At 49.1% G+C, this 25414-nt stretch overlaps 1 protein-coding gene across 1 annotated transcript; it reads right to left on the bottom strand.

Annotated features, from left to right (window-relative positions):
• Positions 1 to 446: 446 nt before the first annotated feature.
• Positions 447 to 25414, bottom strand: Bace1 (beta-secretase 1). The gene is made up of 9 exons (XM_021172893.2): positions 24689 to 25414; positions 10144 to 10232; positions 8106 to 8322; positions 6745 to 6882; positions 5738 to 5872; positions 4461 to 4562; positions 3847 to 3996; positions 3452 to 3623; positions 447 to 2855 (listed from the first exon to the last, which is right to left on the bottom strand). Exons 1-9 carry the CDS (start codon positions 24947 to 24949, stop codon positions 2614 to 2616), a joined length of 1506 nt encoding a protein of 501 aa, XP_021028552.1. The 5' UTR covers positions 24950 to 25414; the 3' UTR covers positions 447 to 2613.

The following is a 25414-nucleotide window of genomic DNA, read 5'->3' as shown; positions in this document are numbered from 1 at the left end:
CAGGAGGCAAAGGCAGGAAGGTTTGAGGCCAGCCTGATCTACATGAGATGCTGTCTCACAAAAAGAAAAAAAGAAAAAGAAAAGAAAAAGACAGACAGACAGAAAGAAGACAGAAAAGAAAAAAGAAAGTAAGAAAAAAACTACTTTTCTTTAAAAAAAAAAAAAAAAAAAAGATCTTAGAAGCCAAAAGAGTAGAGAGGGAAAAAAGCAGGAATGATGGGGCCAAGCTGTCTCTCAGGGTGAGCCCCAGAAAGGCAGCATTTTGGAGAGTAAACCTCGGCAGTGGGAGCCTCATCACTGTGGCTCTATCTCTGCAGAGAAACAGTCAGAAAAACACTCAGAGTCTGCCATGCCTGTTTGCATCACCTCTGCCCACTGGGCCTCCGTCCATACAGACGGTGGCAAAGCCCCACATACAGTGGAGATAGGCCAGTCATTTTTCAGGAGACTTTGAAAATAGAGCTGTATAATACATATTTTTACAAGCAAGAAGCTGTTGTCAAGATTTTTTTCTGTTTTACATATCAGAGTTCATAATTTTATGATACAAAGGAGTTAACCATCAAAAGAAAAATAAATGCAAATTTTCCCCTTTTAAAAAAAAATAGAACACCAGTTACTAGGGTAAATAACAACTAGGTTGAGTTCTTTTTCTCTCTCTCTCTCTCTCTTTTTTTTTTTTTTTTTTTTTTTTTTTTTGCCCTGGAAAGAGATGGGGAAAAAGCCAGTTTTTCCCAACATGGGTAGAAATGATAAAGCAGAAAGCGGCGTTTTCATGGTAGTGATCCTGGAAGCTTAATTACACTGTAGTTCTGAGCTGGAAGCGGACAGTCTCCATCTTCCTGGCAGTCTGTGGGTGTATTCCTACTCAGCCAGAGCAGCACCAGTGCGAGGGCCCAGCTGGAAACTGTGACGCAGGATTCTTATTTTATTGGTTTATGGCTTGTGGGCAGCTGGCTGGGGCCAGCAACTCCAGAGGCCCTGCTAATGTCTCTTCCTCATCAACTGTTCCATGCTTGGCAGGTCCCCTGCCTGAAAGCAGTGTAGAGCGTACCAGGATAGGATGCAGTGGTCATCCTGGGAAAACCCAGCTCTTCCCACTAACACTGGCTTCATGTCTGTTGTGTTAGAACTGACAGGGAAGAGGTGAGTATGGCCCCCACTACCTAGCCCAAGAACCAGCCTGGGTACCCATGTATTATTGGGAGGGGCAGCAGAGAGCAGGACAGAAAGGCTGCTCTGTCAGGAAAGGAGAAGAAAGTAAGGAAGCCCTGAGGCTGCCATCCTTTCTCCAGGCAGCCTTGATACTGAAGGCAATGACATAGAACAGAAAGCCCTCTATCTTACAGTTGCTGTTTAATACTAGCCAATGCATGATGTTTCCTTAGCCAGATAAATAGAGGGGCCATTGGAGAGGGCAAGAGAGGAATGAACCCACTCAGTATTCCATTAAGAGCTTATCATTTTGTACCACTGGGCAAAAAGAAAGAAAATAAAAACAAAATCCAGGCAGAGGCAAATGCATCAGCCCTAACCCTGCTGGACGAATCTTGAGGGCTCTGCCTTTGTGGATCAGAGAGGAGGACTCTCCTGTCTGTTCCTTTTAGCACCTTGGTTGGAGTGAACCTATGCTGGGAAGACCATCCCTAGCCCTACAATATTCTAACTGTTGTCCCATAGGGCACCTAAGACCTTGGGGTTGGGACATTTTGGTGCCACTTAGCATGTTGAAGAAGCAGAGAGAGACAGGTAGAATTAGCAAGATAGGAATTCATCTGTCCAGTGGGACTTTTCTCATGAGCACTGTTCCTCTAAGAATGTTAAAAAGAGCTCTTTGGCTAATAAGCCCTTTTTCCCCATTTCATTTCAGTTCAGACTACAACCACAGACACATTGGGGAATGATACCTCTTAGTCCAGATGGGCTTCTGTCTTGGAGATGAGTCTAAACTTGGAACTAGAAAGTGATCAGAGTTCTGCCTTTCCCAGCTTTGCTACCATCTCCTTCCTGTCTCTATCCTATCCTGTCTCCTCATCTTGACTGCCCCCAGGAGTATAAACATTCGCATCGCATAGGTTCTTGTTTATCTCAAGACGCAGTCTTTGTACCAGTGTAGGCTTGAGTCTGCAGTCCCTATCACTAAAGCAACTGGCAAACTGCATTTTCTTCTGCTGACTTTGGCCAGCAGGGAATGAGATTGGCCCTTTCTCTGCCAGGGTACCACAGGGACACATGCCGGGTAGCCTGAGTATGACGCCAGTACTTCTGGAAGGACATAAAGAATACTTTAGGTTGGAGACTCTAAAGGATGCTGGGCAGAGGGTCAGGGCTGAAGCTTCAAGCAGCAAAATTTCCAACTCAAGTTTGTGGTGCCTAAGGGTATTCCTGCCACCAGAACGCTGCTTCCTTCCCTCTCCTGTGTCCTACAGGTGCAAGCCCTGTAATCCAGCTTGCCTGTTTTCTCTGTTCTGTCACACCAGAAGCATTGACAGGTTGGTGAGGGTCCTGAGGTGCTCTGGCCACAGGTACCATCCATAGCTCCAACTCATGTGACCAAAGGGAACCACCCAGATGTGGTCCAGGGGCGTCTCCATCATCTGCCCACGGGCCTCCTTACTTGAGCAGGGAGATGTCATCAGCAAAGTCATCGTGCTGGTGGCGCAGGCAGCGCAGGCAGCGCCACTGACATACCATGAGGCAGAGTGGCAACATGAAGAGGGCGCAGATGGCCGCCATGACATAGGCTATGGTCATAAGTGTCGACTCATCTGTCTGGGGAATGTTGTAGCCACAGTCTTCCATGTCTGCCGTAACAAACGGACCTTCCACTGCCGCCGTCCTGAACTCATCGTGCACTGGAGAGAGGGTGAGATGAACCGGTAGCTCTTACTGTCATAGAGTAGTCTAGGTTATACAGTTAAAAGAGCTTCCTGACAGGGGCCCCTTGGAATCCACCCAAGTGAGGCTGTGGAGCCCAACTTGGAAAGAGCGAGCAGGAGGCAGGGAAGCTAGTACTGAGGGAGGCTGTTTCTCCTTCCAGGACTTCGGGGACTACAAGCCTCTCCCATTTTCACATCCAGTAGAGGTGATATCAAAGTCAACAGTTCCAAGTTGACCAAAATCTAGCTCCTTCCACACATAGCAGACTTACCTGTCTCCATGAAAATCCAACCACAAAGCCCTGGCCCTTTTCTGCAGTAGTACTCAGCTTTACTGTGGGCAGGCAGCCACCCTTGCAGCTAGTATTTCCAAGTGCCTGGGAAGTTCGAGCTGCTATCAGTTTCCAATAGTGGTTTCCCACCAGGCGTGTTCACCAGAGCAAGCCTTAGCCCTAGCTCTCACACATGGTTGATTAGCCAGAGGTAGCTACTACTACCTCCCAAACAAAGAGATCTGGGTATTAGCTGCTGACAGCAAGAACATGAGCAGACTGACCCCATACCCTCCTCACCATGGCAAGCGCTGACAGCAAAGCCAATTCGCTTTCGGGCTCGATCGAAGACAACATAGAAGCCTTCCATGATGACGGCTCCCATAACAGTGCCCGTGGATGACTGTGAGACGGCGAACTTGTAACAGTCGTCTTGGGACGTGGCCACGTCCTCCACCGGCCGTAGGTATTGCTAGGGGTAAACAGTCGCGGGTGAGAGCATGTCTGATTCTTCCTGCCTTCCTCTGCCTTTTAGTCTCCTACACTTCACTCTTCCTCAAGCCCTGAGATGTTGACTCTTCTGAGACCCCTTTACCACCACACATTCATTTCATCTTTCAAGTTGTAGCAAGCTATGTCTCTTTACATACTTTGTCTGCTTCTTGGCACCCCACTGTCTCAGCTCGGGGACATACCTGCGGAAGGATGGTGATGCGGAAGGACTGATTGGTAACTTCACCCATGAGGTAAAGTGAAATGACTGGGAAAATGTTCCAAGGGGTCGTGCCTGCTTGCCAGCACACCAGCTGCTCCCCTAGCCAAAAGCCATCTGGGAACTTCTCCGTCTGTTGACAAGAGAGGAATGTGAAGCCTCCGCCTATCCCACCATCTCTTCTCTTGTGTTCAGAATCGCAATGACAGTACCACTGTGTGCTTTTCCAGGGAATTTTCCAAAGTAGCAAAGGTAAAACTAAGTCTACGGATCAGGAGGAGAAAGTGAGATACTGGGCTCATAAAGCTGTACTAGGGTGACTGGGCATGGTGGCTCACACTGCCTGTGGTCCCAGAACTTAGAAGGCTGAGGCATGAAGTTGTCAAGTTCAAGGCTAACCTGGGCTACATTCATGACCCCATCTCAAAAAAAAAAAAAAAAAAAAAAAAAGAAAAGAAAAGAAAGAAAGAAAGAAAGGAAGAAAAGGAAAAAAAAAGGCATCTCAATGCCAAGTCAACAGAGCAGTAGTTTGTAAGCGCCTGATGGGAAGGATCTACGTATCTTTGGTGCTTGCTGAGGAGTGTGACTGTCACTGACCGAGGAGGCTGCCTTGATGGACTTGACAGCAGCTTCAAATACTTTCTTGGGCAGGCGAAGGTTGGTGGTCCCACTGTCCACAATGCTCTTGTCATAGTTGTACTGAGGAGAGAAAGGGGAAGAGGTGGGAGGGGTGAATCTGACATCTAAGCATCCTACTGGGGTTGGCATCTTAGCTTTCCCATTTTGTATATGTGCGTCCTTGGGCAAGTTGCTTAACCTCTGTGTACCTGTTCTCTTGTTCTAAATTGAAGATAATAACAGTGCCTACCTCAAAGGTTACCACAAGGATTACATAGGTCAAAAGGCTGAAAGCACTAAGTAGGTCCTGGCAGATCCCAGGCACTTGGTAAGTACTAACTTCGTTACCTTGTGCGGGTAGGTGTTCTCTAAACCTAAAACAAATGCCTTGTGTGGTATTTGTAACTTCTAGTACTTTTATGTAGTTATTCTCATTCACCATACATTATAATGGAGAGAAGGGTGGCTCAGCACGCACAAAGCCACGGGCTTGAGCTCTGATGCTGCATGGTAGTATATGCCTGTAGAGCACTTGAAAGTCAGAGAAAGGAGGACCAGGAGTTCAAGGTCATCTTTAGCTACCTAGCAAGTCTGAGGTCAGCGTGGGCTACATAAGACCCTATCTCAAAAAAGCCAAAAAAGGGGGCTGTTGAGATAGGTAAGGGCACCTGCTACCAAGTCTGATGACCTAAGTTCAACCCCAGGGAGACCTACTAGTTACTGAAAATTGTCCTCTAACCTCCATACACAAGCTGTGGCACATGCCCCATCCTCATCCCAATAAATGTAAAACAAAATCTAGGGAAAGAGACCCTAAATGTTGGCATTTGGATATGCCAAGCATAAGGACTAACACTTCATACATGGGCTTTGACCTTTACAGTCTGTGAGAACGCTTGTGTATTTCTACCTCTGCATTGTAGATGAGGAGTCTGGCACTGTAATGAGGAGCCTGAGGGCACTTAGTAACAGCAGGACTCTAGTCAGGTCCAACCTCTGCCTCACAAAAGCCTTGCCCAAGGCTGGAGAGGCAGTGACTAGAGTCCAGAAAGGAACTCACTCTTTCATGTTTTCATTACTATACTTAAGCCATGTGGTCCAGGCTCTGTGACTACTCTGCCAGGACCCGCCCTTCACCTTAGGGATTGCCTCGTGATTGCTGACCTCAGCACAGATCCTGTGCTTCCACCCTCATGGCTCTCACACACTGTGAGACTATTCCCTTATGCTCACGAGAATCCCCTCCATCCCATTACCTCCTTGCAGTCCATCTTGAGATCTTGACCATTGATTTCCACACGTACAATGATCACTTCATAATACCACTCCCGCCGGATGGGTGTGTACCAGAGACTGCCCGTGTATAGCGAGTGGTCGATACCACCAATGATCTAAAAGAAAAAGAGACAGATACCTATGTCCTAGCACAGAAGGAGAGCAAGTTATCCAAGACTAAATAACAAGATCAGCTATTTCTTGGGGTGCCAAGATTCTCTCTAATCTCCCATCATGCCCCATGCATGGTAATGTTTAGTTTCCTAAATGTGTTCAGGAGAAGAAACACATCGGGATTATTTGTATCAAAATCTATAGCCCTTGACCGAAAGTTGTTTAAGCCTAAGCTAGTACAGTAACTGTGGAATGAACTGATTGTATGCTGCTTTCATACGTTTTCTTGTCTTTGCTTGTTGGAGAATACTTGTTACTGTCCTAATTAATAAATGGGCTTGAACTGAGTCTGGTGGCATATACTTGGAAAATGGAAGGAGGGAATGCTGCACATCTGAGGCCAGCCTGGTCAGTCACGGCTCCAGATACCAGCCTTAACATGCTTTGTTTGTTTGTTTGTTTGTTTTTTTTACAAGTACACTGTCGCTGTCTTCAGACGCACCAGAAGAGGGCATCAGATTCCATTACAGATGTTTGTGAGCCACCATGTGGTTGCTGGGAATTGAACTCAGGATCTCTGGAAAAGCAGTCAGTGCTCTTATCTACTGAGCCATCTCTCCAGCCCATTAATGCGCTCTTAACAGAGTCCTTACATACTATTCTCAGACTCAGACAGTAATCTACAGGACTAATTTTTATTTTCTTTGAAATGTACCTAATTGTTTCTGATCCCTTCCATGAGAGATTCAATTCCTTTCAAGAACAGCAGTGAAGAAAAGGAAAGGAGGGAAGCAAGGATCAGGACTTTAAAAGGGTTTTTTCTTGATTCCAGCTATGAGGGAGAAGACACATGGCCCTCTGAGGGCCTACTCACCATGCTCCCTCCCACCGAGGCCAGTGCCTCGGTCTGGTTGAGGGGGAAGCCAGTGCCACAGAGCTGCAGGGAAAAGATGTTGGGAATGTGGGTCTGCTTCACCAGCGAGTCAAAGAAGGGCTCCAAAGAGTCGTCGGGCTGTGGCAGAGAGATACAGGAATAAATCCTCACACAGGGGCCTACCAGACAGATCGGCTTCCTGTCTGTACTCAAGGGCAAAGTCAAAACTTGGGGTGTTCCTCAGGAAAGACCAAGGAGGTACTGAGCAAAGGTAAGAGATACTGCAGTGCAGAGGCAGGTGCTTCGAGGCCATAGCACCTTCCTCCATCCCCACGTGAGTCACTTGTTTCAGATTTGGGGACAGCCTCCTCCTGTACCTGTAGTACCTGTTTCTCTTCCTATATCGTGTGTATGTGTCAGTGTGTGTGTGTGTATACATGTGTCTGTACACACACATTTGGAGACCAAAGGACAATCTTGGATATTATTCTTGAGAATCTGTGTACCTTTAAGAATATTCCCTGTGTGTGCACTGGCTTGTGCAGCAAAGGTGTGAAGGTGAGAGCGAGGCCTGTACAGAAATGAGTTCGTTCCTTCCGCCACGTGGCTCTTAGACTTTGGCAAGGGTTCCTAACACACCAAGCCATCTCACCAGCCCTAGCTTGTTTTGTTTTAAAATTTATTTTGTTTTTATGCTGGGCAGAAGTGGCACATGCCTTTTATCCCAGCACCTGGGAGGCAGGGGCAAGGGAATCTCTCTGAGTTTATCCCCAGCCTGGTCTACGTAGAGAGTTCCAGGACAGCCAGGACTATACAGAGAAACTCTGTCTCAAAAAAAAAAAAAAAATGTGTTTCTATGAATATGGGTGTTTTGCCTGCCTCTATGCCTGTGCACCATGTGCTTGTTGCTTCTAGAGACCAAAAGAGGGCATTGGATCCCTGGAAGTGGAGTTGTGAGCTGACACATGGGTGCTAGGAATCAACCCTGGGCCCCTTGGAAGAGCAGCAAGTGCTGAGCCATCTCTCTAGCGGCATTCTACCTCGGTTTCTAAGGCAGGGTCTCTCATTGGCTGGGAACTGGTCTAGTAAGCTAGGCTTAATGGCCAGGAAGCCCCAGAATTCACTTGACCCTGCCTTTCCAGAGCTGGGATTATAAGTATGTAGTATTACACCCAGCGATTTTGAAAAGGTTAGTTGTGAGGATTAAACTCATGACTGCTGGGTAAGCACTACTCTCACTGAGCCGTCTCTCCAGCCCCATGTTTACCCTTTCAGTCCATCCTTCCCCCTTCTCTCTCTTGGCTCCTTCCTTGTGTAGCATGCAGTGAGCAACATGCAGGCAACAGGCTTGGTTCTCTCACCCTGGCAATCTCAGCATAGGCCAGCCCTAGGATGCCCTCCCAGTTGGAACCATTGATGAAGAACTTGTCCGATTCAGTGATGGCAGCAATGTTGGCACGCACAGTGACGTTGGGGCCATGAGGGATGCTCACCAGGTCGGTGCCCAGTTCCCCCTCCCACTTGCCCTGGGTGTAGGGCACATACACACCCTTTCGGAGGTCTCGATATGTGCTGGACCTATAAAAAGGAAGCAAAGCTGTAACAATAGATGTGTGTCATCAGATATATTCCCAAATGCACTCTTTATGGCATTCTAGAATCTGCTAAGCTGAACAACCCTAGTCCTGTTACTCAGAACAGAATGTAAAGCATCCCTGCAGATAGATAGCTGTAGCTGGGGATTGCTCTCCTGTCCCCATAGTTTATATTGTTGGACCTGAAGCTCAGGCTAAAGAACAAGATGGGCTTTGTACATTGTGTATGGCTGCTGCAAAGACAGCTATTGGACATCTCCTCCCCCACCCCAGATCCACCACACTCACAGAGAAAAGGAGCCATTGACTCTCTTGCTGCCTTGGGGCCCAGTGGTACCAAGTGAGTGGTGGGGAGAGAACTAGGCAGAGTGACTGTGGAAGCCATGGAATAACCTCTACAGAAAATTCGAGCAAATATCCCAGCATAGCAGGCAGGGGTTAGAATCCACAAGAGTAGTTGCACTCACTCACTGCTGTGGAATGCCCCTACTGTTTCTCTTCATCATGTAACTACCCAGGGCTGATGGCACTGCATGAAAACTTATAATGGATGTCCTCGCACTGATCTTACCCAGCTTACTCCTTCCCCAACTGTGTTCTTAGGGAAAAAGGAAACAGGGCAGCGGTTTGTACTTTCCTACAAGTCCAAGGTTAGGGTGTAAGCCTGTACTGTGTGGAGGCCACACCTTCCTCCTGTCTCATACAGACATACTGCCAACACTAGATTCTCCTCACCACGTCCTCAATCTGCTTTTATAACCAGTCTTTCACAACACTCCTCATGTCTCTCTTATATAAAAACCCATTCTAGTCCATCTCCCACCACCAAGCAGAACCCAGCTGGTGGCACTTGTAGTGGTACCTGGAGACAATTCAATGGGGGTCATGAAAGACTCTTTCCTTCTTATTTTCTGGCTTTTTTTTTTTTTTTTTTTGGTTTTTTGAGACAGGGTTTCTCTGTATAGCCCTGGCTGTCCTGGAACTCACTCTGTAGACCAGGCTGGCCTCGAACTCAGAAATCCGCCTGCCTCTGCCTCCCGAGTGCTGGGATTAAAGGCGTGCGCCACCACGCCCGGCTTGGCTTTTTAAAGCTGAAGAAGAGTATGGTTTTTGTTGTACGTAGAGTATGTGCACAGATGTGCATGCAGAAGCCGGAGGATAATCGCTCTCCATTTTATTTTTTGAGACAGGGTCTCTCACTAAACCTGAAGTTTCAGCTATGCTGTCCAGAAAGCTAGATCTGCCTATCTTAGCCTGCCAATGTTGGGGTTACAAGCATGCAAGCCATGGCAGGCTTTAGGTAGGTACTAGAACTTGAACTCAGTCCTCTTGCTTTCATAGTAAATTCTTAGTCACTGAGTCATCTCCCAGCTCCCATTTTTTGGCTCTTTGAGAGTTGCTGTGTAGTCTCCACAAGTCTCCACAGTCCTCCAAATGTTGGGATTACTGGTATATTCCAACATGCCTAGTTCCTTCATCTTGCTTAAATCACGTGTAACTACCCAGAGCAGCCCCCCATGCCTGGTGAGAACATGGTGAAAGGCACTAACCACTAGCCTGTTCAGCCTTCTAAACTGTAGCCATGACAGTGGGTTGGCCCTACTGCCTGTCCATATAGACAGAAAATGAGATGGTTCATGTTCTGGGAGCCTTGGGGCAGAAGCACTTCATGTCTGCCCCTTAACCCACCCTTTCCCACACTGTCTTTCTTCCTGGCCCCAGCTGTCTCCTTTTGCTTTCCCCCTCCCTAGTAGAAGAAAGGCTCTTGTTCTTGAACCCTCTCCCACCCCTCCCCAGGACTTACAGCTGCCTCTGGTAGTAGCGATGCAGGAAAGGGTGTGGGGCAGCCCCCACTGCAAAGTTACTACTGCCCGTGTCCACCAGGATGTTGAGCTGTCAGAGAAAGGGGAGAGAAAAGAAATTGTAGACAGATGGCTCTGGACCCACCGGCCTGTGGTCCTGGTGGACCTGTCCATGGAATAAGAGCAGCCAGGCTGACAGCACTGGCACCAAGGCCACAGGCAGACTTTGAGGATCCTCCTGAGCCTCAGAGACTGCACTTGCGTCTGTCTGTGCCATGCTAGTGTTTCCTGACACCTGATTGCCACTATTTCTCTCTGCCATCAAGAGGCCTCTGCTGCGGCTGATCCACTCCATCTGGCAGTGGCAAGGAAAGATGTGTGGGATCAGTGGGTAGGGCACATTGGTACCCAGGTGTGTGTGTGACTCCATGCCCCACACCCATAATGTGGTTTTTCCTGAGTTACTTAAGCTTATGTGTGCCATCATCAGAAAGAATGGGGATCCAGGAGTGCCATGGCTGAGGGTGGACAGACAGCTGTGTCTGTGTCCTGGCTGTGTGTGCACAGCTCTCTCCTAGCACCTCTACTAATGTGTCCCCTGCACTACTGCTTGTGATCGACTCCTCTTTTTTTTTTTTTTTTTTTTTTTAGTTTTTCGAGACAGGGTTTCTCTGTATAGCCCTGGCTGTCCTGGAACTCACTTTGTAGACCAGGCTGGCCTCGAACTCAGAAATCCACCTGCCTCTGCCTCCCGAGTGCTGGGATTAAAGGCGTGTGCCACCACACCCGGCTTGATCGACTCCTCTTAATGAAAGAAATCATATTCTTTTTCTTTTCAAAGAGGATTGGACCATTCTCTTTAAATTGTAAAAACCAAAGAGAACATTAAACTCATGAAAAACCCAAATAATCTCTGTATCTTCATTTGCTTTCAATTACCTGTGCTCATCACTGATTTTAGAAGTCGCTTAATTAATAAAGAAAAAAAAATCTTCTGTTTGGTTACCCACCTTGGTAAGGGTTGTTCAGGATTTTGGTTGTTGTTTTAAAATTGTTTTTCAAACCTGGAGATGCCTTCTAGGTCAAACTGGTTGAAACCACTGACCCTGGACTCACAAAAATGACCAGATGATATCACAGAGCCAAAACCGCTGTCCGCAAATCCTGCCAATGTATGCATCCTGTGATGAGTCATGAAGTTTATGCATGTGCAGACTGCCCCTCATTTCACCTTTCCTTACCTGCAGTCACTTTCCACTGTGACTTGTCTTAGCTTCCACCATGGTGACACATGCCTAAAGCCACTTAGGAAAGTGTAAAAAACGTATTTTGTGTCTCTAGTTTCCTCCTCCTCTTCCTTCTTTTCCTCCTTCTCTTCCTTGTCTTTTTTTTTTTTTTTTAAAGGAAGGGTCTTCTGTCACCCAAGATGGCTCTTGAGCTCAATTTGAAACTGAGAGTGACTTTGACCCTTTATTCTTCCCCGACCTCCAGGGTGCTGAGGTTCTATGCATATGCCACCCACTGTGTGCCTGTCCCTTCCTCCCCACCTCAACTACATAGCTTAGGGTTTCAGATGTTTCAGTCTATGGTCACTAGGCCACATTCCTTTGTATGTGTCAATATAGTACGTCATGTGACAAAGGAGACCTGCCACCTCAGCCTAGAAGCAGAGGAAGAGGAAGGAGCCAGAGTCCTAATACCTCCTCCTAGAGTATACCCCCAGCTATCTGACTTCCTCCCACTAGCACCACACTGAAAGCACGTGGTCCGTTGGGGTACAGTTTAGATCCAAGTTGTAGCAACCCTGTTTCTTTATCACACAAGCATCCTTCAACCTTATCTTCTCCAGAAGCGAGTTTTAGTCTGAGGGTTCCTCACCTTCCCATTTAGCCACCCCACAAATGAAATTAGCTTTGTAAAACTAACTATGAAGCAGAGTGCATACATAGCAGGCCAGGTGCAGTCAGACTCTGATGGCCTGACCCCGCCCTCAGCCACACCAGACCGTGATGTTTTTGCTGTATAGGAGGATCAGGGAAAGGGCCCTGTCCTCAGAAAAACCCAGCAGTCTGTCATGGACTCTCTCTGCCCTCCAAAGCTCTGCACTTCAGCTTTTCCAGTGGCCTTCCCCTCCTTTCTCAGTGAAGTCAGCGAAGCTCTGACCTAGTCACCTTGAAAAGGTCACCATGGTCATGAGCTTGTTTTGTCCCGTCTGCTAGGCCCTTTCCTGGCTTCTGAGCTCAGCAGTGCCCATGGGCTGTGCTGGCTGATTCCAATGCCAGCTTAGGTTTTCTGATCAGCCCCAAAGCCTCCCCTACATTGATGGCCAAGCCGTGGATCCTACCTCAGACCTCCTCTCCGCCTCCCACTCCTGGCTGGGCTCCCATTTTCCTCCCTGCCTGCTTCTCCCCACCTCTACTTCTGTGCCTCTCCCTGGTTTCTGGGCAGCCACCAGTTAACAGTGGCTGTGCTTTAAAAAAAAATCGATAAGAGCCTGGAGGCTCCGCACGGCAGATTTCAACCAGCTGGGTTAATGGTTAAAAGGCCTCACCCCGCTTACCGGGACCCCTTTCTGTACCTTTAGGGCTTAGCTTTGAGCACCAGAAATGGGTCCCCTCCTGACACAGTCCCTGTAACCTGTTCGTGGGAGGGACTACTTGGGATCTGTGTAAAGGCCAGCTTGAGCAGATTGGCCACTTCTTTACACTAGACTGAAACCTTATCCAGGGACCCCGTTGTCCTAGGCCTTTTCCTGTCTCTCCTCTCTTCAGACTTCCTCTTTCTCTACCACAAGGTACTGAGCCCTGTGTTCTCTCCAGTCCCAGTCTTCCTCTTCCACCTGAGGAAGGTTTCTCTCAGACACAGAGGGCTAAGGCCAAGAAAGAACAACTTTCCTCACTCCTGGGCCCCTCTCCTTCCCCAGCCTGCCCTTTTCCAGGGCTTCAGACTCCTATTGCTCTTGCCTCTCCCTCTCCACAACAAAACAGGAAAACGTTGAGACTCCCTCCGCAGCAATGTCTGGCTGCTCCTGCTATGCATGTGGTCCTGCTGCTGAGAAATGAGTTCTGGGGCTGTCTTTCAACATTTCTAACTGAGCCCCTTGGGCAGCTCTTGGCAGCCTCTCCCTTTCAGCTTGGTGCAGGCCTGAGGCAGGAGCTGAGCCACCCAGTACTCTTATTGCCAAACAAGGCAGTTAGTGGGGGAATTAGTTTCAGAAGCTTCCTATCTCCTGGGCCCTGAGCCCACTCTAGTCTTCCTCAGCCCGTTACTCTAGCCTTCCTGAGCCTGAGGCTGCCCCAGCCACTCGAGCCTTCCCTCTGGCTCAGGCCCCAGTTTTCATCTGGGCTGGGAAGACAATTCCCTCCTCGCTCCTTTGCCAGGCACCCATTCTAGACATGATCCCCTTTCCCTCAGGCTAATTCAATCACCGTGCTACATGGGCTCCCGCTCCTCCATCCCAACACCACAGCATCCAAATTCTTCCCACTGGCCTTTACAAATGCCGAGTCTCTTCATTAAAAACAACACAAACCTGCCTGAATCTCACACCCGCCTCCAGCTACCCTCTCTTCACAAGCTAAGCTCTCAGCCAAGCTGTCTTCATTTCTTCACCTCCTACTCTTTCTCAAGCCATTCTAAAACTGGCTTTGCCTGCATCCCGCCACTATCAAGCAGCCTTTACTACAGTCGCTGAGGATTTCACAGGGACAGATACATGAGAGATCTTTCATATCACTCCCATGTCACCTCTCGGGTCCTCACAGGCTCACACCCCCAGATTACCTTTGCCTTCTTCCCCAGTCTACTTTCCCGTAGGCACCTCCAAGTAGGGATGCCCAAAGCCAACCTCTACCTGGTCCTCTTCGGTATTCTCTGTATTGGTAAGTGGTGGCACTATCCAATCTGTTCTGTAAGGCAAAAACCTCAGAGACTCTTTAATGGTCTTCTTCATATCTGTCCCTAGTGCTCCCTCAGCCCTGTCCAGGCACCATCCTTTAAAGAGTGTTTGTGCGTCTGTTTCTTCCCATCCCCTTTTACCACCCTTTGGCCCAGTTGGCATCATTTTACCCTGGGATATCACGGCTTCTCAACCTTAACTGTCACACACACACATCTCCCACATGATATAATTTATCATATATAATGTTATATGTGTGCATGCATGTCTACTATGTGTGTACAGGAGGATGGAAAGGTCAGAATAGGTTGTCAAATCCCCTGGAACTGGAGTTACAGATGGTTGGGAGCCTGAACTGTCTCTGCAAGAGCAGCAATGCGCTCTTAAACCACTGTGCAGCCTCCAATCTGAACTATCTTGACATGTCTGCCTTGGACCTCACCATTCTGTCTTCTGGACTATTGGCCTGAGTAACCTTCCCAAGATCAAATGTGAACTGACTGGTCCTCCTAAGACAGGAGATGTAGATAAGATTACTATGGAAACTTCTGGTTTGCACATTTCCTTCAGGGCATTTCCAACCTACCCTGCTTGCATGCTCAGCCTCAGGCAAATCTCCAATCCCCACCACACATGGCCTGCTCCTGCCTGCCCTGGGCCCATCCCACAGAGTGGCACTGGCCACTGGCTCTGCCTGGCCCCTCCTCTTCTTGGTTCTGTGTCTTCTTCATCTTTAAGCCTGAGCATAAACTTCCTCCCTTGGGAGGAAGACCAGGCTCCATTCCCTTAACTGTAACTAACTATAGGCTCCATTACCATCCGCCTCTCTGACTCTCACCTTCCCTGTGACTAAGAACTCAGTGTAGCCCTGTTTGGTATCCTAGTGCCTGACAATAGGTGTCTCTTGAAAAACTGGTTTTTCAAGCTTTTTTTTAAAAAAAACATTAGGCATTTCTTGGAAAAAAAAAAAAAAAAGCTGGGCATGGTGGCGCATGCCTTTATTTCCAGCACTTGAGAGGCAGAGGCAAGTGAATTTCTGAGTTCAAGGCCAGCCTGGTCTACAGAGTGAGTTCCAGGACAGCCAGGGCTATACAGAGAAACTCTGTCTCAAAAAACCAAAACCAAAACCAAAACCAAAACCAAAACCAAACAAAAAAACATGGTGGGGGAGAAAGTCCCTCTGAGGCTCCCAATAGCTGGTTAGTTTTATGATCTACCTTTCTTCCTTAACCCAGTTTCCATTGCCATGACATGAGATAGACCACCTGTGTTGTAGCTTTCTCCTTGTCCCCTGGCCTAGGGAGACCTAGGAGTCCCATGCCCAGGAGATTTAACTTGGGGTCAGGACTAGGTCAGTGCCAATCACTTAACAAACAAATGTGCTCCTTGGGACCTCTGAGAGAAGGCAGCTTCTAGGGAAGGCCTAACAAGCCCCGCTGGGAGAGGCACACCTGCCCAGGTTCGCTCTACTGTGCTCAGCAATAAATCTTAGCAGATGCAGTTAAGTGCGAGACTGGCAAATTTAAGGTGGGCTTGGATTCCCTCAATCCTACAGGGCTTAACCCCCACAGACAGGGATAGCTCAGAATCGTCTATGCTCAAGGGCCCAGGTATTCGGTCCCCAATTCAACACAAGAATAAAACGCACCTCCCCTGCCCCACAAACTTCCTTGCAGCCTGACTCAGGCTCTACAGCTTTTGCAAGCCTCTAGGGCAGAGGTTCTCACCCAAGTCTTCCAAAGAAGACATCTGCTTTCTTCCGTATGCACCTTAGAGCTGGGGGCTAAGCAAGAAGAAGCCTTTGGTGTAAAGCTGAGATGGGGGAGGCTTTCCTCCAATCTGAAGAGAAAGAAACAGACCCAGAGAGTATGAACAACGTGGCCATCTTACAAACAAGCCACAAAGCCAATACCAGCCTCCACTGGCTCTAACCGACCACTAAGTAGTAACGGTCTTTTATCTTCTTGGCCTTCCATCTGGAGAGGAAGTATGTGGTAAATGGGTATACTGGTGATTCACAGGCCTTTGTTTGAGATTCCCTCCACAGTGACTCTGGGCTTGGCCAGTGGGAAATCAGTAAAGACAAGGAGGGGCTAGTGAGGTGGCACTTACAGGATTGCAGTCCAGCAGTGAGCCCAAGTGTTGCAGCCACAAACCTAGCAAGTTGGGACAACTCGGCCTCTAGCTGACTTGCCAGCTGTCTGTAGCCACAAGAATAAGTTCAAACAGGAGGATCTCAAGTCAGCCCACAGGATCCTGGAAAATGACTTGCATTTTTAAGTCACAGTAATTGGGAAGTTTCTTGCCCAGTGTTAGGCTACCTATCTGAATGAAATCCTATGACCCTTAACATTGAGAGCTACTGGCTATTTCCTGGTCACTCCCAAGGAGCTTCCCTTCCTCTGTGTGGTTCCTGTGACATCACTGAGGAACATAATGGCCTTGCCTGGGCTGGGACACACAGCTCCATTCCTTAGCTGGCATGTTCTGCTGTACACCTGACACATGTTCAACTTTCAAGTCCTGGTCAAATATCCTGTCTCTCAAGAGTGTGCCAAGATGAAGCTCCTCTTCCCACAGGTCCTCAGTATCACCTGCCTTCTCTTGTTACCACTCCTCAAACCTCAATCATTGAGTCACGCCTGCCTATCCTCTGACCAGAGGCTCCTGGAATGGGGTATCTACTATTACCAACCATGGTCCTGCAGGTGCTCATTCCTTCCTTTCTCCCTTTCTCCCTCTCTCCCTCCCTTCCTTTCTTCCTTTGTGGTTTTTCAAGACAGGGTTTCTCTGTGCAGTCCTGGCTGTCCTGGAACTCATGCTATAGACCAGGCTGGCCTTGAACTCACAGAGATCCACCTGCCTCTGCCTCCCAAGTGCTGGGACTAAAGGCGTGCGCCACCACCACCTGACTTTATTTTAGGTTTTGAGACAGGGTCTTCCTCTGTAAAAAGGACAAACTTAGAGCAGAATGGCCTAAGGATGGTGCTAGGGATGGAACCAAGGCCCCATTGCTAACTGTGTACTCTATAAGAGCTACAGACCCATTCCTTGTGCTGGTTCCTAGGACCTCATAGCAAGCCTCCTGCTTCCACCCACAAGTGCTAGAATTACAAGCATGAACTACCATACCTGGCTGACTTCTTATGTTGACAGCGGTTCTCATTTCCTACAGCTGGTTCCCAGTGACTCTATAGATGACAAGTACTATTCTCAAACTCAGGGCCTTAGCTAAGTGGCCAGGACAACTGCAGCCCACAGTGCCCATGAATCTTCTTGGGCTCTGTGGTTCTTGGGGCAGTTGTGGTTGCTCCAGGCCTGCTTGGTCTCAGCCCTTGCTAAATGAGAGTCACCAGATTTCTTCAATAGATGCCATGTCCGAACCTGAGAGAAGGGACAAGGAAGTGCCCAAGGAGCTTGGAGTTTGCAGCTGGAAATGGACAAAGGCCAACAGCTCCCTCCTGCCTCAGGCTGCCCTGTGACTGTGAGCAAATGCAGCTGACCCTAGGTCCGCAGACTTCTTTCTCAGCTATATCCTCTACTTTCTTTGTTTTCCAGGCAGTAGCTGGGACCTGCAAACAAGCAGCACGCACCCCAAGTCAGGCTAGATTTTTAAGGGATCTTAAAGGGCAGGGTCACCCCAAACCAAACTTATCCAGTGCACCCTTCTGTCTTTGGCCAGGGTATTCCATTTCCTCCAGCCTCCAGGGCAGTACTTTTGCCATCTATCAGTAGGGTGGCAGAGTCAAAAAAAAACCACATGTCTAATTGACAGGATGGCTTTTATTTGTTTTGTTTTTGTTTTTTTTTCCGAGACAGGGTTTCTCTGTGTAGCCTTGGCTGTCCTGGAACTCACTCTGTTGACCACGCTAGCCACAAACTCAGAAATCCACCTGCCTCTGCCTCCCGAGTGCTGGGATTAAAGGCGTGCGCCACCAACGCCCGCAGGGTGGCTTTTAAACTTTACTCCTGGTGCTAGGGATGGAACCAAGGCCCCATTGCTAACTGTGTACTCTATAAGAGCTACAGACCCATCCCTTGTGCTGGTTCCTAGGACCTCTTTTGTTCCTTCATTCTCTGTAGAAGCCACCCGGAAAGCCCTTCCTCAGAGCAGCTATTAGCTACATGCTTGTCACTGTCAGACAGTGACTCCTTCTCTGGCATCAGCTCAGTTTCCCACTGGTCCTTGAGTCATGCTCACCCACTGGGGAAAGCTGGCGTTCACCTTCTCTGTTCCCTGGCAAAATCTTCACAGGCCCTGAAAAGGAATTAATGCTAGGGTCACTGATTCTGAGGGGAGACTCCAGCAGAAAACAGCCATCCTGGCCACAGTGGGGTTACAGTGAGCAGCAGAGAGGCCAACTACTGGATGACAGAAAACCCATAGTCTGGGAGAACAGCCTAGGAGCCTCTGCTCGCTGGGTCAGAATGCTCTGGAGACCAATGATTCAGCATTCTTCCGCAGATCACCCATCTCAGTCTCCTAAGAACCGGAGGATATGGTGGACCAACATCAGTGAATGCCTTCCACCCTCTGGGGCCCTCCCAGAAGGAGAACCCCTCTCTGGGACCAGGAAAACAGCCTGGCTTTTGCTCAGTCACACCATTGAGATGGACTACAGCAGAGAGAGACTCTCATGGGGCTTCCCTGGGAGATCTCTTCTTGGATTTTCAATTAGAATTTTCTGCTTTGCTTTTTACCAGAATTGTCTAGAAATGCTCAGAGGACATCGTTCTCAAACGAATGAAACGTTCTCCCAAATGAACCTGTCTTTCTTTAGCTGGGAAGGCAGCGGAGTGTTTGAAACAATAGGAAGGGCTGGTGCCATCTGTAGCTCAGACCCAGAAGGCCGCCATTTCTGATGGCTTTCTTCCCTCCTATCTACACATATTCTTCCTCCACCATCATCCTCGTTTCTTTCCATTCTCTCTCGAGGAGCAAGATCATTTGCTGACTCTGCGAGGTGATCACCAAGTCTATCAGTTGAGTCCTATCTCCCACCAGTTTCCAGATGCCCGTGGCCAGTAGTTGCCAGGTTCACCCATAAGGATGGTTCATTTGCAAGTCAATTAACATGTTCAAGATGATAAAATGGAAACTGACCCAGCACTAGTACTTTGGAACTAAAGATAAGGACTTGAATTTCTGCTGTGTTAATCCCAGCTGAGTAACTTCATGAAACCCCCTTAATCTCTTTCAGCCCTGGTTTTCTTATCACCAAAATGAGCATACTAATACCTAGGCCACATCATTAAACCAGAAAAGTAACTGTTTAAGCCAGGCACCGTGGCCCACCTGTAATCAATCCCTGGAAGCTGAGGTAAGAGGATTACTGCAAATTCCAGGTCAGCCTGGCAGTATAGTGAGTTCTAGGATAGCCCAGGTCACAAGTTCTAGGATAGCCCTGTCTTACCGGATCCCCTGGCCAAAGAGAGAGAGAGAGAGAGAGAGAGAGAGAGAGAGAGAGAGAGAGAGAGAGAGAGAGAGAGAGAGAGAGAGAGAGAGAGAGAGAGAGAGAGAGAGAGAGAGAGAGAAGCTTTCCTTCCCCTGACCTCCCAAGACAGGATTTTTCTGTGTAGCTATGGTTATCCTGGAACTTACTCTGTAGACCAGGCTGGTCTCAAAATCACAGATCCACCTACTTCTGCTTCCCAAGTACTAGGATCAAAGGCATGTGCCACCCCCCCTTTGCTGTTCACCTATACAAACAAACTGAGAGGTTAGGGAGAAGGGACCAACTCCTTCCCTCGCCCTTTCTCTCACTCCTTAGCTCATAGGGACAGAGCAGGGCTGGTTGACCTGAGCTGTGACTGCCAGCATCCTGAGACCTTCTCTCCTCTCTCCCCTCACTGCCTCCTCCCTCATCAGGCCCTTGTCTAACAGATGCTTGTCTCACACACTACCCTATCCAAGCCCTCCTCCACACTAAAGTTGTTTTCCTGAAACCAAAATTAGACACCACCACCCCTCTTTCATAGGCTTATGAGGTCTGCCAGCTGCTTCCAGAACAAGGCCCGCAGCATCCTTACAACTTCCAGCTTCTCACTACAGCTCATGCACCTCTCCCCATAGAGTGGAGCAGTGAGCCTGTGCCCTATCAGAAGAGCTTTGTGCCATTTCCTGGACTCATCCTTCTTGGGCATCAGTGATGTTTATACATCTATGTTTCACACCAAATTGTAAGCACCCCAAAGGCTGGGACTGTTTCTCCTGTGAACACAACAGTTGCTCAATAAATATTTATCATATTGAAATGACTGTTACCAAATTTCCTTCCTAACAAACCACTCTTCAGTGTTGGGTCAGCGATGCTGATCCTAATGCAATGAGGTGCAGCTTTTCATTTGAAGTGAAAATGAGGCAGGATAGGAAAGTGCGGAAATTAAGGTTTCATGCCTGTGATCTCAGCACCAAGGAACCTGGAGTGCATACGCACTGTACACTTGGGGACCAGGGGTGCTAGCTGGTGCAGTACAATTAAACTATATCCCTAGCCCGCCCTGACTTTTCTTTCTTTCTTGAGACAGGGTCTCGTCAGATTACTCAAGCTTTGTGTAATTTCGGAGTTTCCCCTGAACTCATTTTGTAGCCCAGCTAAGTCTTGACCTTCTTCTGATCCTGCTGCCTCAGCTTCTGGAGGAGCTGAGATTACAGACCTGAGTCACCAGGCCCAGTTAACAGCTCTATTTCAACATCCTGTAGCTCACGGATTCATTCACTCAGCAGATGTCTGAGCTAGAAACTATCATACATATTAGAATATGAGCTTTTGGGCTGGTGAGGTGGCTCAGTAGGGGAAGGTACTTGCAGCTACACCTGCCAAGCTGAGTTCAGACCCTGGAACCCACATGGTGGAAAGGGAGAATCCTCCAGATTGTCTTCTAACCTCCACATGCAGGTTGTGGTATATGCACACACATGCACTAGTTAATTAATTAATTAATTAATAAAAAAAGAACTTAAAGTTTTGTGGTGCTGAGGAATGAACCTAGAGCCATGTGCTTGCTAGGCTAGTGTGCTACCACTGGACTACATCCCTAGTCCCAAGAGCTTGAAGTTTGATGAAGGAAACAAAAATAGTCATAGCACACTACACAACTGTAGGGGAGACATCACAGCAGAGGGATGCTCTCAACAGGCTATTCAAGACAATACCATTGTAGGAGAACAAAGGGTAAGGTAGGGAGGGCCTCAGCTTACTGACACACCATGGGACCAAGGGTTTACCTTTCAGAGCCTGTTTTTTCTTCTGAAAGCTATGAATAATGTAGAGTGTATATATGTGTGTTTGTATACATGCATATACATACTCATATACATATACATGAAAGACAGAAAGGAAGAACAAATAAACAAAGAACCAAGTAAACTGGGCTTGGTGGCACATAGCCTTAATTCTAGCACTAGGGAGGCAGAGGCAGGCGGATCTTTTGGAGTTTGAGGCTAGCATGTCTACATGGTAAATTCAGGTCAGCCAGGGTTACACAGTGAGAACCTGTCTTAAGCCATGCCAAGCAACAGAACAAAAGAAGCTGGGTGTGATGGCGTACACTTCTAATCCCACCATGCTAAAGGCTTTGGCAGAAGGCTCCTGAATTGTGTCTAGCCAGGGCTACATAGCAAGGGGTAGGGGTGAGGGATGCAGCAAAACAAACAAACCAGAACAAACGAAAATATGCACACTGGATTAAAATAAAACAAGTGTATAGACCAACCGTGCCCTCCTGCCCTGTATCCTGCTCCACCAACGGCCCATTTCAAATTACGCCATGTCAGAATCCCCAAGTTACCTCTGATGCCTTCCTTCTTCTCCACCCTCCACACGACGTCCCCAGCCTGCTCGCCTGTTTTGTGACATTCCTTGCATCCTGGCATCCTTTCTCTCTCCCTCTTACCGCAGCCTCACGCCTTCTCCACGCCTTTCTCCACCTGAACTGGAAAGTGAGCTTCCGGTCTCCCGTAGCTCTATATTCCACTCTCCCAAAAATTCAGACATCTGCTTGCTTGCTTCATATCATTCTCCAGTATAAATGATCTCAATTTCCCCCCCTCAGAGCCAAAGTCCAAACCATATAGCCTGACATTTGAGGCTTTTTGACAGTTGGGCTCCGTTTTATTTACCTAAATTGATCTGGTCTCAGCACAAACCTGCAGTATCAACTGGCCTGGCTTTCCCTTGTCTCCTGAACAAACACGCATAAGCTCAAACACACAACTCTCGTTTCTCATAGTCCCTGGGCCAGAGTGGGGAGCAAGTGAGAAGCAATTACGGTGTGTTGGGAGAAGCGCCAGGTCCTGGCTGGGATGGCCCCATTCCTTTCCACCCTCCAGGACCTCACTCACTGCACACATACTCCATCAAGTCCCTTGAGCCAACTCTACCTTTGGCATCATTCTTTCTCCTCATAGATCGGTGCTTCTCAGCCTTAAGACCTGCAGACTCCCAGACTCTGGGGTGGGGTCATGAGAATTTACATGTTTAGCGGGTTCTAAAGGTAAGAATCTACAGAGCATCACTTTTGTCAAAGGAGTACTTATATTTTACTTCATTTTTAAAGCCTTTCAGGCAGAGGTGTGTCTTCCATTGTTCTGTAGATTAGACCACCAAGCTTGGGAAGTACCCCTCCAAATTCCAGAGTTTTGTGTTCATAGAAAACTCTGCCACTCTCCATCCCATTTCATGCTTCTGATAGCCCCATCGGGTAAGAAGAAGGCTCATCCTTCTCACAGGCTGCTGAGGGAAGGAACAAAATAGCCACAGAGCCGAGGCCTTCTGGAACAGGGTTGGGATCAGAGCCACGTGCAACCACAGAGTGCCTCTACTCAGGGTTCCCAGGGCTAGTGTGTGACCTCCAGCCCCCTGCTCTGGCTTCTAGCTGGGAGGGGAGGGCACTGACTAGCCCTCAACAGCTACTCTCTGCCAAGGGCTGGGCTGGAGCACCTACATGGCATCTCAGGGGACCAGGGAAGTATGTACTAAATGTGCTCAACACAGTCCAGACTTTATGCTTCATTGCATAGCACAGAAGAGGCAGAAGTGGCCAGGCCAGTTAAGGAGAAGGAGGTAATATTTATCGGAGGTCAATTAACACAGGGATTTCTTCTAGGCATCTCCCCCTACATGGCTTCATTTAATCCTCACAATTGTCTTGCAAAGGAGATCCCATTTCCCATGTTTTGAAGAGAAGGCAATAGCCAACAAGAGTTATATAAGTTGCTTAAGGTCACACCACTGGGAAAAGGGAAGGCTGGGGTGCTAGGCAGACCCCCAGACTCCTAGCCTGTCTGACCCTAAAGTCCTTGTGGCTGTATCACAGATCTGTGCAGTTGCACAGCACGTCACTAGAGTCCCACGTCTCCACATGTCCCCTTCCCTGACATCTTACCTTCTCTTGGCTCAGACTGAACTCCAGCTCTGACTTGGCTCCGACCCTCGGATTCCATACTACTTCTGGGAAGTTATGGTGTACAGCAAAGAGGAGGGGTGAGTGGGGGAGACCAGGACTTCAGAGCTCCCAAAGGAAGCTTGAGTGGTATAGACCCAGCAAGTAACAAGAAAGCAGGGGGTTGTGGTTCTCCCATATCCAACTACCTGAGTGAGAGGAAGTGTGACTGTCTCCTCCCTGACCCCAGCGCACGCACTCCCATCCTTCCACACCCTCCGTGGACAAGCTTTGTGGACACCGACCGGAGCCACTCGGGGTAGCTCACAGAGATACACAGGATCAGACTCAAGGTGACACACAGAAGCAGATGCAGAATCGCATTGCCACCAACCAGTACCCAGACTCGCCCACAGAGGCGGCAGATGCACTCAGAGAGGTCAGCCAGCAACCCCACATGGACCATAGCTGACTCAAACCCACACTCCCAGTCAGCACAGGTAGAGGACACAACCTCCACCAGCCACCCCAGGTACCTTGGCGACTTTTGGAAAAGACGGGAAAAGACAGGGAGAAGTCGCTTCCCATGGCTGTGTGCCCCTCCGTCTCAGAACCCTTGCAAGGGGTTTCTGGCTCCCCTAGGCTTATCTTTCTCAGACTCAGTACAGCTCTCTTCTGGCCATGTTCTGAGGCATGGGTGGGGGAGGAGCTAGAGTGTAGAGAGTGGGGGTTGGGATAGAGGAAGGGACTAGGGGAAGCCAGAGTCTATTGGGACTTGGAGGCTACATGGATGTTACTAAGACTCTCACTTTGTTGTCTTATGGCAGCCCAGACTTAGAGTAAGGAGCTGATTGATCCAACTGGTGCCAGGATTTTGGGTTCTCAAGAAGATGAAGGTGGGGATCTTAGATCGCCCCCCCCCAGAACACTAGAGAAGGGGAGAGTGTGGAGATGGAATATGAGAGACTCCAGCCACTGACACCTGTTACAGTGTCCCCGTGCCTGGCCCTTCCCCAGGGTCAGCCACCACTCAAGTGCTTTCTTGGGCGTGGGGGGATGGGGCAGTGGGAGTAAGGGGTGGGTAGTCAGTCCTGGGACTTGGATGCCAGTGAAAGGGGGCGGGAAATGGAAAGGCTACTTCCAACCGGATCCTGGAGGAATAGGAGGGGGCGGTCATTCTGCACCCACTAAACAGGCTGCTTCATCTCTACCCTATCACCCCTCTACCATGCATGAAGGAGGGTTGCTAGATCTGACCACCTTACCGTCTGTGGGGGGCTGCCTACGGTCATCTCCACATAGTAGCCCTGGCCGGACTTTCCCCTCAGGTTGTCCACCATCTCCACAAAGCTGCCTCTCCGGCCAGGCTCCTCCGATTCCTCGTCGGTCTCCCGAGGCAGCCTCAGGCCCAGGGGTGGCCCCGCCAGGCCGCTGCGAAGGGGCAGCCGAATGCCGAGATGGGTTCCCTGGGCAGGCAGCATTCCCGAGCCCACCCATAGCAGGAGCCAGTGCAGCGCTGGGGCCATGGTGAGCCCGGGCCTTGTGGTCCGGTTGGTGACTGTCCCTCTTGCCTGCCCCTAAGTCTGGGTGGTGGTGGCTTCTCTCAGGAGAGCGGCCTCGGCGGCATCAGGACTGCAGAGTCTGCAGGCCCCTCGCTCAGTTCCCGGTCCAGGCGGCGGAGAGTGGGCAGGAGAAATCCGTAGCGCACGAGAGGAGATGACGATGGCGATCCAGGGGACCCAGCTACATCTGGACGGCGGCCGCCAGCCTCAGCGTGGGGATCAGGCCCCTTGTGGGGCTGGGAGGGGCGGGCATGGCTATCCGAGCCCGCAGCTTTCGGGGTCTTCCAGGCGGGCTTTGCAGCTTGGGGATCGACAGGGACTCCCGGCTCCTACGGCTGCGTCCGCTGCTCAGGCCACCATAATCCAGCTCCCAGCTCCCAGCACCTAGGAAGGCTGGGGAGGCGGAAAGGCTTGTGGCGGTGGCTGTCA

This window comes from Mus caroli, unplaced genomic scaffold (assembly GCF_978045245.1).
Source record: "Mus caroli unplaced genomic scaffold, Mus_caroli_1 scaffold_11, whole genome shotgun sequence".
Lineage (NCBI taxonomy): Eukaryota > Metazoa > Chordata > Mammalia > Rodentia > Muridae > Mus > Mus caroli.
This window is presented reverse-complemented; position numbering and strand designations above follow the sequence as displayed.